This window comes from Macaca thibetana, chromosome 15 (assembly GCF_024542745.1).
Source record: "Macaca thibetana thibetana isolate TM-01 chromosome 15, ASM2454274v1, whole genome shotgun sequence".
Classification (NCBI taxonomy): Eukaryota; Metazoa; Chordata; class Mammalia; order Primates; family Cercopithecidae; genus Macaca; species Macaca thibetana.
This window is the reverse complement of record NC_065592.1, coordinates 41,082,979-41,097,052: the sequence shown is the minus strand read 5'-3', so window position 1 is coordinate 41,097,052 and position 14,074 is coordinate 41,082,979. Positions and strand designations below refer to the sequence as shown.

The window sequence follows — 14,074 nt, the reverse complement described above, 5'->3', positions numbered from 1 at the left end:
CCCGTGGGGTCTCACTGTTTTGTTGTTTTCTCAGGAACCTTTTGGGGATGTGACAGAGAGGAAGCAGCTCCGGGCCAAGCTCCAGTGTAAGGACTTCAAGTGGTTCTTGGAGACTGTGTATCCAGAATTGCATGTGCCTGAGGACAGGCCTGGCTTCTTCGGGATGGTGAGTGAGGGTGGTGGGCCCATGGTAGGCAGGGAGTTCCCTGGCCTCTGGGTCTGATCTACAAATCCTGGGGAAGAAGGGCCCCATCATAGGGGTCACTGGCTCCCTCCACTCCCACCCACCTGCCCACCCCCCACCACCTTTTTATCCACTGCTCTTCTTTCTCCCTGTGAGTGTCTGGGCCTTAGGTGCAGAATGTCAGAGCTGGAAGCCATCTCAAAATTGACAACTATTTTGTAGATAAGGAAACTGAGGCTTATCTGGTGTTTCCATGTCCTAGTTTTTACTAACACCTTATCATATTACTTCTAGTCTCAATGACTGGACTAGTTAATAATTCCAAGTTTGGAAGTCTACAGAGGCAATAGTGGGTATAGGGGAGTCATTTCCAGTATTTCAAAAAACCTAAAACATGTTTTTGGGATGAGACCAGATAAAATGTCCAGTGTCTTTTGTTTTTGGTAGGAATGACACCAGCTTTGTGAGGTCTCCTCTGCTGTGATGTGTTGATCAGAAGTGCTCATGTTCCATTCTGGAAGTCTTTGATAAATACAAAGCAGGATATTCATGTGACATTCTATTTTCATTATGAAAATATTCAAACATATGGAAATGCAGAGAGAATGGCATAATGAATACCATCCCCGAGATTCTAGAATTTTCAAGATCCTGCCTCTCTTGCTTTCTCTCTCCTCTGCTTCACCTCCACATTTTCCTCTTTTTAAGCCAATCCCAGGCATTGTGTCATTTATCTCCTCTGCATTTTATGCATTTTCATAACATTTGGACATTATCTTACAAAACTGTAGAAATGAACAAGAATTTCTTGGATCATTTAATGTCTAGTTCTAATTCATATTCCCCCAACTTTTCCAGTTTCTCTTTGAGTAGCTGGCTAATTCAAATTGGGATCCAGACAAGGTACACACATTGCATGTGGCGGTTGTGTCTTGGCTCCTAAATCTCTTTTAATCTAAGGCAGTCTTCCTTTTTCTTGTTAATATCTTCAACTTGTTGAAAAAACAAGGTCAGTTACCTGTGGAGTGTCTCACTCTTGCAATTACTGTTTTTTTCTTTGTGGTGTCTTTAAGTTGTGCCTCTCTCCCCTATATTTCTTTAAGATAGAAGTGAATTCTAAAGGTTTGATTAGAGTCAGGATCCACCTTTTTGGCAAGAACACTTTGTGGGTGATGTTATGTATTCACGTTGTGTCCTGTCAGGAGCATACGAAGTATGGTCATCTTTAGTGATAAGGTTGACCAGTGGGTTCATGGAGTATCCCTCGTCTGGACCAGTCATTATAAGACCCCCCATCAGCCTCTGTCTCATGTTTTTAGTAGCCACTGATAACCATTGCCTAGACCCATTATTTCAAGTGGAGTTGCGAAATGGTGATTTTTCTCTTTCATTTCTTCCACATTAGCTGAAATTTTTCTGTAAAGAACACTCCCTCATTAACTAAAGCAATTTGGTATATGTGAGTTTTAGAATTCATACAGAAAAGGCACGACAAATTTTTTTTTTTTTTTTTTTTTTTTTTTTTTTTTTTTTTTTTTTTTTTGAGACCAAATCTTGCTCTTGTCCCCCAGGCTGGAGTGCAATGGTGCGATCTCAGCTCACTGCAACCTCCGCCTCCTGGGTTCAAGCGATTCTTCTGCCTCAGCCTCCTGAGTAGCTGGGATTATAGGCACCTGCCACCACGCCAGGCTAATTTTTTTTTTTTTTGTATTTTTAGCAGAGACAGGGTTTCACTATGTTGGCCAGGCTGGTCTTGAACTACTGACCTCAGGTGATCCGCCAGCCTCGGCTTCCCAAACTGTTGGGATTACAGGCATGAGCCACCGTGCCCGGCCAAGGCATGACAAATTCTTAAGTCTTTTCTTTATTTGCTTATTTTCAGAGTAAGAGTTGGTATTTTAGTTTCCTCCAGTTGTATCTAGTGGGTTTTTTTTTGTTGTTGGCTCATTGTTTTTTTGGCTTTTTCTCTTCTTGAGTGTCGTTGTAAACTAATGGGTGTTTAAATAGCCAGTGTGCTTCAATGAATTCATCTTTTTTTCTTTGTATTGTTTTTTGAGACAGGCTTCTATTCTGTCACCCAGGCTAGAGCACAGTGGCACCATTGTAGCTCACTGTAGCCTGGATCACTGCACTCAAGTGATCCTCACACCTCAGCTTCTCAAGTAGCTGGGACTACAGGTGGGCACCACCACATCTGGCGAATTTTTTATTTTTATTTTTAGTAAAGACAAGGTCTTGCTATGTTGCCCAGGCTGGTCTTGAACTCCTGAGCTCAAGCATTTCTCCTGCCAAGCCTCCCAAAGTGCTGGTATTACAGGTGTGAGCCACTGTGCCCAGCCCAATTCATCTTTTAAAAAAAATATTTTAAAATTGTTTTTGGCCAGTGGCAGACCCTTTATTTTGGCTTCTGTGGTCTTTGACACCTTATAGTGGCGTTGATAGCCTCCTTGATTCTGGCCAAGTTGTCCCATTTGATTTTAAACATTTCCTGCCATTCCTCCCAGAAGCCCTGCTCCTTTGTTGGGTAACGGTATTGGGAGTCAGTCTGAATGCTGGTGGTGCCCGTTGCTATGCATTGTAATTGCCTCCAGACCATGCAGTTTAACAGAAATATAATGAGAGCCACAGTTGTAACTTAATTTTTTTTAGTAAACATATTTTAAAAAAGTAAAGTTAATGAAATGTTTAACTCAGTATATCCCAAATAATATCACTTCAATATATAATGAATATAAGTGTTTATTCATTGAGGCATTTTACATTCTTTTTTCATACTAAGCCTTGAAATCTGATGTGAATTTTGTACTTATAGCATATCTCAATTTGGATTAGTCACATTTCAAGTGTCCAGTAGCCACAGTGGCCAGTGGCCGCCACATGGAATAGCACAGCTCTAAATTTTTTTCACTGGGCAGAGAAAGGAAACTTGTATTTTTGAGAAACAGATCATGAGCTTATATTAATATCTGAAAATCCAATGTAGTCTTAAAAAATTTTCTTTGATAGCATACTCATATTTCTTTGTTCTTACCCTGAAAGTCTTGGTTTTAAACAATATTAACATAATTACTTATTTTCTTTATCCTAAAATATATTTAAAATAGTTTCAAGATAATTAATACAGTACTACAGCTTAAGAGTATTACACTGAATGAGGTTTGTAATTTCTTTGCAGCTCAATTTGTTTATAGAATATATTTCATAGGTAGTATTTTCAAACATACCATGCTCTAAATGATTTAAATTAATTGTTTTTTTTTTTTGTTTGTTTGTTTGTTTTGGAGAGGGGGAACAGAGTCTTGCCTTGTTGCCCAGGCTGGAGTGCAGTGGTATCATCTCAGCTCACTGCAACCTCCGCCTTCTGGGTCCAAGTGATTCTCCCGCTTCGGCCTCCCAAGTAACTGGGACTACAGGCGCACGGCACCACACCTGGCTAATTTTTGTATTTTTAGTAGAGACGCGGTTTTGCCATATTGGCCAGGCTGGTCTGGAACTCCTGGCCTCAAGTGATCCACTTGCCTTTGCCTCCCAAAGTGCTAGGATCACAGGTGTGAGCCACTGAACCCAGCCTAAAATAATTGTTTCTCTGTGTCTATCACCTGCTTGATTTAGTTAGCTTAATTAATCTAGTTCGAGGTAACAGCCCAGGTATATTTGAACTTGTGCAGCAGTAAGGCTGCCACTAATGAGAAAGGAAGAGAGAGGAGCTTTCAGGCCATGAAGAGCTTATCTCTCTGGTCCTCAGGCTTATCGACTTAAAATAGGGGTAAGGATTCTTGCCTACAGAACAAGGAAGCACTCTTTTTTTTTTTTTTTTTTTTTAAGAAACGGAGTCTCACTCTGTCACCCAGCCTGGAGTGCAGTGGCACGATCTCGGCTCACTGCAGGCTCCGCCTCCCGGGCTTACACCATTCTCCTGCCTCAGCCTCCTGAGTAGCTGGGACTACAGGCACCCGCCACCATGCCTGGCTAATTTTTTGTATTTTTAGTGGAGACGGGGTTTCACTGTGTTAGCCAGGATGGTCTTGATCTCCTGACCTTGTGATCCGCCCGCCTCGGCCTCCCAAAGTGCTGGGATTACAGGCATGAGCCACCGTGCCCAGCCAAGGAAGCACTTTTAAAGCTAGAAGGTGCTGTGCAGAAAAGACTCTTACCTTTGCATCTAGCTCTTGAAGCAGGCTCTCCTTTCATGCCAGGTAGCCTCCCCAAGCCTTGTGTGGCGTCTGTTAGTGTGTAAAAATCTGGACCGAAATGCCACATTTTTGTTTTATTTAGCTCCAGAACCAAGGGCTGAAAGATTACTGCTTTGACTATAACCCTCCTGATGAAAACCAGATCGTGGGACACCAGGTCATTCTGTACGTCTGTCATGGGATGGGCCATAATCAGGTAGGTATGAGCCTCAAAAGAGGAGAAAGCTGTGTGTTTTGTTAAAAAAATTAAATATTTGACTCTTTTTCTTGTAAAAATAATATTTGGGAAATATAAAAAGTAGAAGCCTGGGGTGAATGGCCAGACTCAGAGAGACCACTGTTAAAATTAAAATGTGTTTTCTTCCCATCATTTTTTATACATGACACATAGAGATTATGTGTTGTAAATAGTTGTCATAATGTCTGTATGTTTTATATTCCATCATTTCCATTCCCTTCATCATACTTTTCTTATGTTATTAGATATCCTTTGAGAATATCATTCCTAGTGGCCTCTTGATATTTCATTTTGTACCTGTATTGCTGTTTAGTTAACTGGTTCTCTGCCTTCCTGTCTTTGCAATTATAAATAACTCTGCCTCTAACACCTTGGGTCAGATAGAAGGAAAGATAAAGTAACAGATCTGTGTTTCAGATGATTTCCTTATAATTAATTGTTAAGTGGAACGATAGGTTTAATACATAGGGCCACCTTGCAAGGTGGTGTTTAGTGACATTGCCTGAACTGGGGGCCCAGGTGTATCTGTCTGGTGAAGGGCTGTACTTCAGGCTGGGCAGGGGAGGTTCAGTCCTGGGGGAGTCTGAAGACCAGAAAAGGACCCCCAGTGCTGGAAAGCAGTTGACAGGACCCTTGGAGGATGCAGGAATGGAGAGAGGTGTTGGTTATGGGCCTCTGAAGCTTTACCGTACTAAGGAGTTATCAGACACTATGAAATGAAAGGATGGAGATGCAAATGTTTTTCCCCAATCTGGATTCACCCCAGTGCCACTTGAATGTGAAGCCTTCTTATGGTCAACAGTAAACTTTCTTAATTCCAACCCCTGCAACCTTAAATTACTTAGGTTTTCAACACTGTTTAGAACAGCCTTCCTCAAAGCTGATGGTACCTGAGTGCTACCATCAGCATCATCTGGGAGCTTGGAAATGCACCTTTTCAGACTGATCCCAACCCTTCCGAATCCCAGACTCTTGTTTTAAGCAGCTTTTCAGGAGATAATGCTGTGAGCAGCCCTGCTCTGTGCACCTTAAGAACACCCACCTGTGTCAGAATTTTTGGAAGGGGCTGGTGGGGTAGGTGGGTGTCTTGTCAAAGATGCAGAACATGCAGCTTCCTAGGCCCCACCTCACACACAAGGAATCCTTATTCCATCTCTGGGATGGGGCCAGCAATCAGCATTTTTAACAGGCACTGTAGGTAGTTCCTAGTACACTCAGGTAGGAAAACCGTTGTCTGGGAAGAACCAAGTTTTCCTGTTAGCGGTCACATTACCTACTTGTGCACAACATTTTACATTTTCTAAGAACTGTCAAATTGGGGGTTTGGGAGGAGAGACTGAGGAAAAGGAGAGGAAGTAGCTAGTCAAGGTCACAGAGAGCCCTGAAGAGCTAGTGCTGGGATGGGTCCATTTCCCTTCCTCCCATCCCACACCAACACAGCATTCAGCACTGCAGGCAGGGGGTGACATGCGTGAGCCCTGTCTCACTGTCTAGCAAGCTGGGCAGGCATGGGAAGGGCCATTTCCTCCACGCTCCTGAAGCACTGCAGTAGCGGTCCACTGAGGGCTGTGGGATGCGGAGAAACCCATCACACAGGCTCGTGTTGGTGGTGACGCGGATACATGACCCCAGCCACGCTCTCATGATCCCAGGTTCTTGTCCAGTGATCTTTCCTCTTCCCATGTCAGTGGAATGTGTTGTGTTACATGTTGGCTACCCCATTTTTAGTTTTTCGAGTACACGTCCCAGAAAGAAATACGCTATAACACCCACCAGCCAGAGGGCTGCATTGCTGTGGAAGCAGGAATGGATATCCTTATCATGCATCTCTGCGAAGAAACTGCCCCAGAAAATCAGAAGTTCATCTTGCAGGAGGTAGGTGAACTCTCTCCTTCCTTCGTGCTGATGGTCCCTGGGCTAAAAGGGAGACTGTGAGAGTCAGACATTCTGTCTGGCATAGTCCTGGTGAGGATCAGGGATGTGGTCACACATGGACAGGAGCTCTGCTCTGGAAGACCTGGAACCTCAGTCCCAGTGAGCTTGGGGGGCGGTAATGGCAGGAGATTGGAGTCCCCTGGCACTGGGTGTCATAAGCACTGCCTTCCTTCCTCATTGTCCAGTCCCTTTCAGTCTTTTCCATTTCCCTTGCACCCCCATGAGCTGCAGGCACTGGCATGGAAACAGCTCTTACAAATGCATTCAGAGATGAAAGGGCTTTAAACGAGTGAGCCAAATAGCCCAAGTGTAAGGACGTTAGCCAAAGTGTTAGATCCAGTTATAAGCCACCCCATCTCTCTAAGCCTTGTTTTTCCCGGGTCTAAAATAGGTACAATAGGCCAGGCACGGTGGCTCATGCCTGTAATCCCAGCACTTTGGGAGGCCAAGGCAGGTGGATCGTCTGAAGCCAGGAGTTCGAGACCAGCCTGGCCAATGTGGCAAAACCTCATCTCTACTAAAAAACAAAAACAAAAAAATTAGCCAGGTGTGGTGGTACACCCCTATAGTCCCATCTACTTGGGAGGCTGAAGCAGGAGAATCACTTGAACCCGGAAGGCGGAGGTTACAGTGAGCTGAAATCATGCCACTGCACTGTAGCCTGGGACACAGAGCAAGACTCCATCTCAAAAAAAAAAAAAAAAAAAAAAAAAAGTGCAATAATAGCAGCCTTACTTTAGTGAGGATTAGATGCATAGCCAGAAATATTCTTTGGAAACTCTACAGCTCGATAGAGATTAGTTGTTACTTGTGGTATTATCACCAAGAAAACCCCTCTGATGGAGTAGGCCCCCCGGATAGTCACAGTTGATGTGAAGCTGAGGGTTGCCTCAGACCTGAGGGTGCCAGCCCCGTCACACTTGCAGTCAGCTTGCATCAGGACCTGTAAATCGATCATACCCTTTGACTCACTAAAAAGCACATGAGGGAATAAATCCAAAGAAAATCATTGAAAAGAAAAAAATTCATTGTTTTTTCAATCTCCCTGGGCAGCTTTCACTCCCAATATACTGCTTATAAATGGGTTTATTCTAAAGATGATTAACAGCTGGAATATGTTTTCCTGCAGAAAAATGTCACTAGCAATGACATTTGCAGGCTGCCCAGAAAAGCCACACACCATAGTGTTATCTATTGGATATAGAAAAATAAGAAGGAAAAATACTTCTGCACACCCCGGAAGTCTCTGATCTTCTTGAATGTCTTCCTCTTCCCATCTTTCTCCCAACCATAGGCCATTATAAGCCCTCGAGGAATGGTAGTGGACATGAGAAACAATAAAATTAGTTTGACATATCACAAATTTTATCTTAAATTTCAGTGACCATTTAAGGAAAAGGGAGTTTGTTTAGGAGGTTGGGAAGAAGGATACTTAATTGGATTATTTACCTTTCTTCAGGACACTTAATACTTTGATTCATATGTGAAAAGGATACAGCTTGATTTATTATATTTCATCAGTCATGCCCTAAATATATATATATAAAACAAATATATATTGAACAGAAACATTGGAATTCTGAAGGAAATGTCCCCACTTACATTCACTAGACCATAATAGAAAGCTTGTTTTTAGTTCTTAGGGCTGGATCTTTTTTATTTTTATTTTTGAGATGGAGCCTTGCCCCACCAAGGCTGGAGTGCAGGGGTGCAATCTCGGCTCACTGCAACCTCCGCCTCCTGGGTTCAAGCGATTTTCCTGCCTCGGCCTCCCGGGTAGCTGGAACTACAGGCGCGTGCCACCACGCCCAGCTAATTTTTTGTGTTTTTAGCAGAGATGGAGTTTCGCCATGTTGGCCAGGCTAGTCTTGAACTCCTAGCCTCAAGTGATGCACCCACCTCAGCCTCCCAAAGTGCTGCAATTACATGCATGAGTCACCGTGCCCAGCTTTGTATTTTCTTATGTAGGCCTAAAAACCTCTGAAATGGCCGGGCGCGGTGGCTCACGCCTGTAATCCCAGCACTTTGGGAGGCCGAGGCGGGCGGATCACAAGGTCAGGAGATCGAGACCACGGTGAAACCCCGTCTCTACTAAAAATACAAAAAAATTAGCCGGGCGCGGTTGTGGGCGCCTGTAGTCCCAGCTACTCGGGAGGCTGAGGCAGGAGAATGGCGTGAACCCGGGAGGCGGAGCTTGCAGTGAGCCGAGATCGCGCCACTGCACTCCAGCCTGGGCGACAGAGCGAGACTCCGTCTCAAAAAAAAAAAAAAAAAAAAAAAACCTCTGAAATGTAATTTCTTGGATTCTACAAAACATGAGTCTGGATTTTTTTGAATGAAAACCCAAGTTCCATGTAGTGATATAAAACAGCACATCACAAAGGTTTTTCACCGATGTTGTTATTCACTCTGCCCGTTTGCTGCTCAGCCATGATTAAGTGCGTTGCATACTGCTTATAACAGAGAGGCAGAGGGAAAAGATAAACCCCAGGCCTGAGAGACAGACTTGCTGAGATAACTGAGCAAGGGCTGGCAGAAAGGAGAGGAGCAGGCGGTCATTAAAGAAAACCATCGTCTTTGGGGTTTGGGGATTGGCATGGGGCATATAACCCACTACTCACCCTGATGTGTGACAGGTGAGGAGTTCAGGCAATGTGGCCAAGTGACTGGCTTCCTTATCCAGCTGGTCTGTGGCTGAGCTGGGACTACAGCCAAGTTTCCACACTCTCTGTTTAAATACCTAAGAGAAAGAGATCACGCTGCACGGAATGAGTTGACCTAAGAGGAGCGAAAGAGATAAACAAAGGATCTTTGTTCCTGATTTCCCTGAAGGAAGCCAAGTGCAATAGGGAGATGTAGGGTCTGACACATGCCCAGAGTAGCCAGCAGGTGGCACCATCGGTCCTGTGAGAGGCAAGCGGGACGCAGCCCGTGCAAGCCTGGTGCTCTGGTGCTCCCCTTCCCGGGGACAGTCCTGAGTTGCTGCGTTACACGGAAGACACCCCTCAATAAAAATATTTCTAAAATGGTAAAAATCAGACCCTGATCTCTTTAGAACATGTTTTTAGGAAAAAGAGACTTTTCTGATGAACTTGCCTGTCATTCTGTTATCTTTTGTAGGATGGTTCTTTATTTCACGAACAGTCCAAGAAATGTGTCCAGGCTGCGAGGAAGGAGTCAAGTGACAGTTTTGTTCCACTCTTACGAGACTGCACCAACTCGGATCATCAGAAATGGTTCTTCAAGGAGCGCATGTTATGAAGCCTTGTGTATCAAGGAGCCCATCGTAGGAGACTGTGGAGCCAGGACTCTGCCCAACAGAGACTTAGCTAAGCAGTGACCAGAGCCCTCCAAAAACTAGGCTGCTCTGCTTTGAGGAGGGAATCATTTTGCCGTTTGTAAAAGTTGTGTTCCATTTAGTAAAAATGTGAATAAGCTTTGTACTTACTTTGAAAACTTTTTAAATGTTCCAAAATACCCTATTTTCAAAGGGTAATCATAAGATGTTAACCCTTGGTATTTAGAAAATTAAAACCTTATAATATTTTTCTATCAAGATGTATATTTTACAGTCAAGCCTTTTACTTTCATTAGCAAAAGGTAAAGATTTTATTTTGATATTTACAAGAATTCCCAGGTAAGAAGATATCTGCATGGGTGGAAACTGGGTTCAAACAACGTACTTTGCATTAACTGATAATATCTCAGCTGTGGGGTTAAAGTTTTCCCGGTATAGAGAGACTGACACTAGGAACACTGTATTGGTTTATTCAGGTCATTGAGATCTTCTAGATGTATTTTTAAAAGAATGCTTTTTGGTTATGTGTTGCTACCACAGTTAACACTCCATAATGTTCATGTCAGCCAAAGAGGACTAATCAAAGCTGAAATCTCAAAGAACAATTTGCTTTACTAAGCTAAGTAAACTTGAGAGCGGAACTTCTAACAATGCCTCACTATAGTGTGGTTGGTTGCCTTTAGCAACTACCACTATGACTTTAAAACATGTTTATACCATTTTTAATTTTTATCAGACAGTAGTGTCAGTGAGAAATGTAATGTTCCATATGAAATTCCTTTTACGAGTTTGTTCATTAATAACATTTAGTAATTTAAATCAGCGTTTGAGTTTGTGCTGCCGCAACTGCTGTGAAAATTTCTCTGAGTAATTCTGATTTGTGAATGATCCCAGATCAACCCTGAGATTTTGTAAACCTGATTAAGTCAATATGAATGATTAAAAAGATGTGAGAACACTGCAGATCTTTGTTTTTGTACTGTAAACCAAAAATAAAATTCTAGGGCCGGGTACGGTGGCTCACGCCTATAATCCCAGCACTTTGGGAGGCGAAGGAGGACAGATCACTTGAGGTCAGGAGTTTGAGACCAGCCTGGTCAACGTGGCGAAACCCTGTCTCTACTAAAAATACAAAAATTAGCTGGACGTGGTGGTGGGCGCCTGTAATCCCAGCTACTCAGGAGGCTGAGGCAGGAGAATCGCCTGAATCCAGGAGGCAGAGGTTGCAGTGAGCCAAGATCACACCAGTGTACTCCAGCCTGGGCGACAGAGCTAGACTTTGTCTCAAAAAATAAAAAATAAAATTCTAGGGTCCCCCATCTGATTGAATGGACTCCTCTCTTGGCCAAGAAGATCCCCTAAAACCTTGAAAAACTAGTTCAGGCCATGATGAGAAGGGGGCAGTATCCAGACAAGCCTCATTACCCTCTCCTCCCTTTGGAGTTTAAAGACAGCTGACTGGCATTCACGTTAAAACACAGCTCTTAAGATGGACCAGACTCTTTGTAGCAATACATACCAAATTCCAACCTGACTCTGGTATAACATCCTACGACCCTGAAGGAAATCCAAGTATTTTACCCCAAAATAGATTTCTTTAACACATTCTGAAATGGCCCTGCAAAGCTGCCTCTTGCCAGCGGGAGTGGGACGGGGCTGGGGGGGAGGTTGCGTGCGGGAGGGGGGGTCGAGGGGGGAAATTTACATTCTGTAGAGAATCTCCTTCCCTAACTAGGTCTTTTCAGGAGAGTCTGACACTTTTTAAGGTCTGATAAGAGACCTTCACATCTATTCTCTCTGAAGCCTGCTACCTGGAGCTTCATCTACATAAGAACCTTGGCTTCCACAACCACCCGACACTTAGCTTAGCTCAAAGCTGATTTGGACTCTTCAGGCAGAGCTTAACTGTTTCAACCAATTGCCAATCAGGAAATCTTTGAATTCACCTGTGACCTGGAAGCCGCCCCCCCTCCTCACCCCCCCGCCACCACGCTTCTTTAAGCTGTCCTGCCTTTCCAGCCAAACAAGTTATGTCTGCTTATAACTTCTGTTTCCCTAAAATGTGTAAAATCAAGCTGTAACCAACCACCTTGGGCACATATTCTCAGGATCTCCTGAGGTCGTGTCACAGGCCATGATTCTTAACCTTGGTTAAAAAAAAAAACCTCTAAACTGAGACCTGTCTCAGATAGTTTTTGGTTTACAGGACCAATCAGATGGGAGCGATGAAGACACACGTGGAATTGATTAAAAGGTATCAATTTGTGTCTCAGGCTCTTTTTGATATACATTCTCCACTCAGATCCTGGCAAGGACCAGTTTAACAATTACCCAGAAACAACTTGGCTTGGGCTGGCTCGAATCCATCTGATGCATCTTAACTTCCCTGTACTTCAGTTTCTTCTTTGGAAAAACAAGGATAATGAAATCAAGATATGGGATAGCTGTGAGGATTAAATAGCACAGAGCAGGTCAGGGCTTAGGCCCTGGTGTTACCAGAAAGGGATCTGGATCTTGGATCGCGCACAAGAAAGAATTCAGGGTGAGTCCACAGAGTAAAGTGAAAGCAAGTTTATTAGAGAAGTAAAGAGGCAAGAATGGCTATTCCATAGACAGAGCACCCCCGAGGACTACTGGTTGGCTATTTCTGTGGTTATTTCTTGATTATATGCTAAACAAGGGGTGAATGATTCATGAGTTTTCTGGGAAAGGAGAAAGGATTTCCCAGAACTGAGGGCTCCTTCTCATAGACCATATAGAGTAACTTCTTAGCATTGCCATGGCATTTGTAAACTGTCATGATGCTGGTAGGAGTGTCTTTAGCAAGTGAATGCATTATAATTATAATTAATGTATAATGAGCAGTGAGGACCACCAGAGGTTGCTTTCATCCCATCTTGGTTTTGGTGGGTTTTGGCTGACTTCTTTACTGCATCCTGTCTTATCAGCGGGTTCTTTGTGACCTGTATCTTCTGCTGACCTTCTATCTCATCCTGTGACTAAGAATGCCTAACCTCCTGGGAATGCAGCCCAGCAGGTCTCAGCCTCATTTTACCCAGTCCCTGTTCAAGATGCAGTCACTGTGGTTTGAACATCCCTGACACTGGCCCGCAGTATGGGCTTATGAAATATCAGCTTCTATTTTCAGAAATGTACTTTAATATTTATTCAAAAATAAACACTAAGTAGTTTAGCTTTTTAAATCTTTATGGGATTAAGCAGCTCCTTAGCAGGCAGGAATAGCTTTCAGCACAGCTCAGTTCTCATCAATGTGAGGCAGCGTGGGCCAAGCTTCCCTTCCTACCGCTGTGGGAACTTGTGAAAACAGACGCAATGCCCTACTCAACCCATGAGTTAGGAAGTCCTGCCCTGCCTCCCCTCCCCACTGTTTCTGCCGTGTCAGTGTGAGTTTGACGAAGGGGTGTTGGGTCCTCCCAGATACAGGGAGACAATTCAGGCAGACATAAAATTAATGCTGACAAAATCCACCAAGAGTGCAGGGAGGCTGCAGAGGTTGCATTTCTAGAGCGTCTGCTGAGCATGGCAGCTAATTAGCTTTGCTTGAGAAGTCACCCCTCTAACTCCTGCATCTGCTCACATTCAGTCATTTTTAGGCTCGAAAAAAGTCAATATAAAATAAAAAACATATTTTGGGAGGTGTCAAGGGAAATCTTTACACAGACTGGGAGGGAATTTATAATATCTCGAGAAAACGTTCCCTTCACCGATGGGTGAAGAGTCTGAGAAAAAGCCCATAGGGATGTGAGGGAATTCTCACATCTATTCATTGTACCTGCATGGGTTCCCACCTGCCCCATCTGCCCCCCTGGCAGGTGTGAATCCAGGGCTGATGTGTGGAGTTGGAGTCCCGGGGGCCAGCCCCAGCTGTGGCAGATTGTTTCGCCTTCTGGGACTCTGTTGTAGTTTCCTCTAATTTGGTCTTGAGGTCTCTCTCAGGAGATGGGTAAAAACCCATGCCCTGCCCTGCCAGGGCTCCAGGGGTTTGGTCATGAATGTTTATAGTGTGTCTTTCATGGGACACTTCTTTATCCCAGCAGACAGCCTAATGCCTGGGTGTCCAACCCATGACAGGGTGTTCCTCTCACAGAAAACTTGTTTATACTAGAAGATGCCCTTGTGGCTCTTGTCTGACCTGTGCCCAGTTTATTCCTACCAAGACAGCCCCTCTCTAGGAGAGCCCTGATGGGGAAAGAAGGTAGGTTTGG

At 43.9% G+C, this 14,074-nt stretch overlaps 1 protein-coding gene across 2 annotated transcripts in view; it reads left to right on the top strand.

The window, feature by feature from the left end:
• Window positions 1-10,809, top strand: part of GALNT12 (polypeptide N-acetylgalactosaminyltransferase 12) — a 51,802-nt gene extending 40,993 nt beyond the window's left edge. For both annotated transcript variants that reach the window (XM_050762127.1, XM_050762126.1), the window contains 4 exons: window positions 35-166; window positions 4,460-4,573; window positions 6,344-6,490; window positions 9,671-10,809. In XM_050762127.1, coding sequence (XP_050618084.1) covers window positions 35-166; window positions 4,460-4,573; window positions 6,344-6,490; window positions 9,671-9,811 — 534 coding nt within the window. In that variant the 3' untranslated portion in view covers window positions 9,812-10,809. The remainder of the gene's footprint in view (window positions 1-34; window positions 167-4,459; window positions 4,574-6,343; window positions 6,491-9,670) is intronic.
• Window positions 10,810-14,074: the final 3,265 nt, after the last annotated feature.